This window comes from Merops nubicus, unplaced genomic scaffold, assembly GCF_000691845.1.
Source record: "Merops nubicus isolate BGI_N331 unplaced genomic scaffold, ASM69184v1 scaffold13266, whole genome shotgun sequence".
Lineage (NCBI taxonomy): Eukaryota > Metazoa > Chordata > Aves > Coraciiformes > Meropidae > Merops > Merops nubicus.
Window position 1 is genome coordinate 2801 of NW_008614425.1, and position 1433 is coordinate 4233.

General features: G+C 62.5%; 1 protein-coding gene across 1 annotated transcript in view; it reads right to left on the reverse strand.

Moving 5' to 3' along the window:
- Nucleotides 1–1433, reverse strand: part of LOC103774805 (receptor-type tyrosine-protein phosphatase alpha-like) — a gene marked incomplete at its 5' end in the record, with an annotated part of 8480 nt that overhangs the window by 1265 nt on the left and 5782 nt on the right. Inside the window, 3 exons of the mRNA XM_008942233.1 lie at nt 24–57; nt 410–546; nt 1052–1186. Coding sequence (XP_008940481.1) covers nt 24–57; nt 410–546; nt 1052–1186 — 306 coding nt within the window. The remainder of the gene's footprint in view (nt 1–23; nt 58–409; nt 547–1051; nt 1187–1433) is intronic.

A 1433-nucleotide genomic window follows, 5' to 3' on the forward strand; every position in this document is an offset into this window, starting at 1 on the left:
GAGACACCCACCGGCTTCGGGGCTTTGGGAAAGCCGTCTGCCCGGGGGAGCTGTCTGCTCCTGGAGGGGGGCGTGCCCGGGGCAGGGCACACGGAACCGGCAGCGGGAGGGAGCCCGGGCGAGGGGCACAGGGCCAGGGGAGAGGGAGGAGGGGGCTGCTGGGTGGCAGCAGGGCAGAGGGGCTGCAGGAGAAGCCAGGAGCAGCACAGGAACCCCCTGGCGTGGGAGGAGAGCACGGGGACCGAGGTGGGATTGCAGGGGAGGGATGTTCCCTTGGGACAACGGGGAGATGAGGAGGCCACGGGGAAGGTTCAGCATGGGCACGAGGAGTCACAAAGCACCACAAAGACCAGCAAGGGCTGATGATGGCCAAACCCCAGAGCACCCAGAGCTCCCCACAGGAGGAGACCAGAGCCTTACCCTGGTGTTGGTCACCAGCAGGTCCCTCACTGTGTAGCTCTCACACTCCTCCTCCTTCTTCAGCTCCACGGTGATGTCTCCATAGGACACGGAGCCATCAGATGGCCAGTACTGGGCACACTTCTCCTGGGGAACCAGTGCAGGAGGAGACAGGGTGAAGACCCCGTGGTTTTCCCCTGGGCTTGAACAGAAGTTGTCTTCTACTCAAGCCCAGAAGAAGTGGTCACCTTCTTCTTCTTCAGGGGGGCTCCCTGCTCGCTGCAGGGGGGTTGGACATGACTTTTAGAGGTCCCTTGCAACCCAAAACATCCATAATTCTGTGATGCTTCCCGGGCTGGCAGCTGCCCAAACGCAGGTGGGACCCTGTGGTCAGGCTTCAGAGAGAGGCACCCAAAGCTGCTTTGAGAACTGAGGGCCCAGAGCAGGTTTATTGGACATCTCCCCACCCTGGGCTCACAAACACCTGGATTCTCTGTTTTAGAAGCAGAGCCTGAAATGTTTTCCTTGCCAGAGGAGGGTGAGATGCCAGCCAGCACGTGTGGCACGGGTGGTACCGGGGCCATCGGGTGTTTAAGGGCTTGCACTGACTTATTTTATTGGGGCTTGAGTGCAGCTATCCCCGGGCACCCACCTGGCCTCTCTCCTCCAGCTCCGTCAGCATCACGATGGAGCAGGATTTCCACTCCCAGATCATCCTCCAGAAGTCCTCTATGGTGTGCTGCAGCGGCCCCTGGCTGGCGATGTAGGAGTCCTTCTGGCGATAGCCCTGCGGGGACGGGGAGGCTGCGCTGGAGAAGGGAGGAGCTCTCCTGCACAGCTCGGGTTACCGAGTCACCTCCAGGGAGGGGACCCTGCCCCTCTGCCAGCTCCCTGAGACCCCCCTGCAGTGCTGGGGCAGCTCTGGAGTCCTCAGCACAGCAGAGCCAGGGACCTGCTGGAGCGGGGCCAGAGGAGCCCCAGCAATGCCCCGAGGGGGGAACCCCTCTGCTGGGAGCCCAGCAGGAGAGCGCTGG